Source organism: Cornus florida, unplaced genomic scaffold (assembly GCF_030987335.1).
Source record: "Cornus florida cultivar Cherokee Brave unplaced genomic scaffold, ASM3098733v1 CherokeeBrave_3.0.0_Hap2_Chr11, whole genome shotgun sequence".
In the NCBI taxonomy this organism is placed as follows: domain Eukaryota; kingdom Viridiplantae; phylum Streptophyta; class Magnoliopsida; order Cornales; family Cornaceae; genus Cornus; species Cornus florida.
The window spans coordinates 48,571,559-48,574,428 of NW_026775581.1; the positions used below are offsets into that span (position 1 = coordinate 48,571,559).

Consider the following 2,870-nt stretch of genomic DNA (forward strand, 5'->3'; position numbering starts at 1 on the left):
GAACTAGATAAGCAATTTACCCGGAAAAAAAAAAAAAAATAGCTTATTATTCAATACGTTGACATCTCCCAAATTATAATGTTATATAGCATGATGATTCATGAGATATGATATAAGTTAAAGAATAATAAAATCAGGGAACATATTCCATTTCATGGAATATATTAGTCAAATTATATGTGGTTCTTTGAAAATGAATGCATCAGTTCATTAGTTATAAGTTATAACAAAGATAAAATTATTAAAATTAGTCTTGTTATTTGTTGTAGTTTTATTTGCAATTTTGTATTTATATATAACTGTTTGTTATTAGGAAAATGAATGTGCAAGGTTCTAGCAGTGGGGTTGAACCTGATGATAACACCCCTCTCTAGAAATTTGTTAAAAAGTTTGATAAGGTTGGGGGAGGAGGGGGAAATATAAAATTTCAATGCAATTATTGTCAAAGGAATTTTAAGGGATCATACTATAGGGTGAAAGCGCATTTGCTAAAAATCTCGGGACATGGCATTCAAGCATGTAAAAAAGTGACTAATAATCATATAGCTAAAATGCAAAGGTTAGTTAATGAAGCTGAAATAAGAATTAAGAGAAAGATGCCAAAACAGGTTCTTTTGCCACCTTCCACAAAGTCAAGCAAAGCTGGATCTTCATCAAGTGCAAATGTAAGCACGGGAGGTGGGCCATTTATGCTTGATGTTTTAAGAAAGAGGAAAACTAGTTCGGCAATTGAAAAAACATTTAATCTTGGAGTTCGTGATGAATTGCATAATGAAATTGCAAGAATGTTTTACTCGGCCGGTTTGCCTTTTCACCTTGCAATGAACCCACACTATGTTGCCTCCTACACTTATGCCTCTAATAATAGTATTAGTGGCTATATTCCTCCCGGTTACAACTTGTTGAGGACTACTCTTCTTCAAAATGAAAGAGCAAACATAGAGAGTTGATGATTCCAATTAAAGATTCTTGGAAGGAAAATGGTGTTACTATTATTTGTGATGGATGGATGGATCCACAAAGGAGGCCAATCATCAATTTTATGGCTATGAGTGTAAATGGGCCTATGTTCTTGAAAGCGGTAAATTGTGAAGGTGAATTCAAAGATAAATTTTTCATCTCGGAGTTAATCAAGGAGACCATTCAAGAGGTTGGACCCGATGATGTGGTCCAAGTTATTACCGATAATACTCCTGTTTGTAGGAGTGCAGGATTGCTTGTTGAAGTCCAATTTCCAAAACTATTTTGGACTCCTTGTGTGGTTCATACCCTCAACCTTGCTTTGAAAAATATTTGTGCGGCCAAAAATAACGATGCCAATGAAGTTGTTTTTTTAGAATGCCATTGGATTACAACTATTATCGATGATTGTATGTTTATTAAAAATTTTATAATGAATCATTCCATGAGATTGGCAATGTTTCATGAAAATGTGAAATTAACCATGCTTTCTATTGCGGATACACGTTTTGCTTCAATGATTGTGATGCTAAGAAGATTTAAGCAAATAAAATGTGGTCTCCAAGAAATGGTGATGAGTGATTTTTGGACATCTTATAGGGAAGATAATGTTCAAAGGGCTTTAACTGTCAAGACAAAAATAGTAAGTGATGATTGGTGGCGAGATATTGATTACATAATTAACTTTACTGAGCCAATCTATGACATGCTTAGGAGGGCCGATACGGATATTCCTTGTCTTCACTTGGTGTATGAGATGTGGGACTCCATGATAGCTAAAGTGAAGGCCGCTATTTATCATCATGAAAGAAAGCAAGAGCATGAGGAGTCTCCATTCTTTTTGGTGGTGCGCGAAATATTAAATGCTAGATGGAGTAAGAGCAACACACCCCTTCATTGCTTTACACATTCCTTGAATCCAAGGTAATTTTTAATATTTTATACATTTTTTAGGTTCTAATTTGAATTTTTGTCAAATTAACTTTTAGCTATCATTTTGTCACTTCTAAGTTTTATAGCACACAATGGCTTCAAGAGGCTCCCAATCGTGTTCCTCCACATAGAGATCAAGAGATTTCAAGTTTAAAAGAAAATTGCTTCCAAAGGTACTTTACTAATGATATGGAGAGAAGGAAGATTAAAGAAGAGTATGCTTGTTTTTCGGTGGGTTTTAGAGAGTTTGGATCGGTTGATTCCTTGAATGATAGAGGGCTTATGGAGCCAGCAATTTGGTGGGTTTCTTATGGAGCTTCAACACCCCTCACCCAATCTTTGGCTTTGAAGGTACTTGGACATCCTTATTCCTCCTCATGTTGTGAGAGGAATTGGAGTACATATTCTTTTATCCAATCTTTGAAGAGGAACAAGATAGCACCATAAAGAGCCGAAGATTTGGTATTTGTACATTCCAATCTTCGTCTTTTATCAAGGAGAACTCCACAATATAATGTGGGTGAAACTAAGATGTGGGATGTTGGGGGAGATGCATTTGATTCATTAGAAGGTAGTGGAATACTTGAGATTGCAAATCTTTCACTTGATGAACCGGACTTGGAGGCCATGATATTTACCGATGAGGGAGATGGAAATGACGATGAGTTTCTAGAAGATCTAACTTAATGAAGAGGATTATAGAGTTCCTTTTATTTTTTGGGCTCACTGTTATCAACTAATCACTGTTCAGTTTTTTTTATTTTTTGAATAAGTAAACTGTTCAGTTATTATTCGTATGAATCTTATGTGATCAGTGGCCAATGATGAAAGATGCATATATTATAGATTTTTGGTTATTGAACTTATGACTTTTAGGTGATAAATTATTTGCTTGGTTCTTAAATGCTTAGAAGATGAATTGTGAATTTTGAATATATATATATATATATATATATATATATATATATATATATATA

At 34.1% G+C, this 2,870-nt stretch overlaps 1 protein-coding gene across 1 annotated transcript; it reads left to right on the plus strand.

Moving 5' to 3' along the window:
• Nucleotides 1–1,048: 1,048 nt before the first annotated feature.
• LOC132281045 (uncharacterized) lies at nucleotides 1,049–2,580 on the plus strand. Its single transcript, XM_059782783.1, has 3 exons — nucleotides 1,049–1,884; nucleotides 1,950–2,192; nucleotides 2,391–2,580. The coding sequence occupies exons 1-3, from the start codon at nucleotides 1,049–1,051 to the stop codon at nucleotides 2,578–2,580; spliced, it is 1,269 nt and encodes a 422-aa protein (XP_059638766.1).
• Nucleotides 2,581–2,870: the final 290 nt, after the last annotated feature.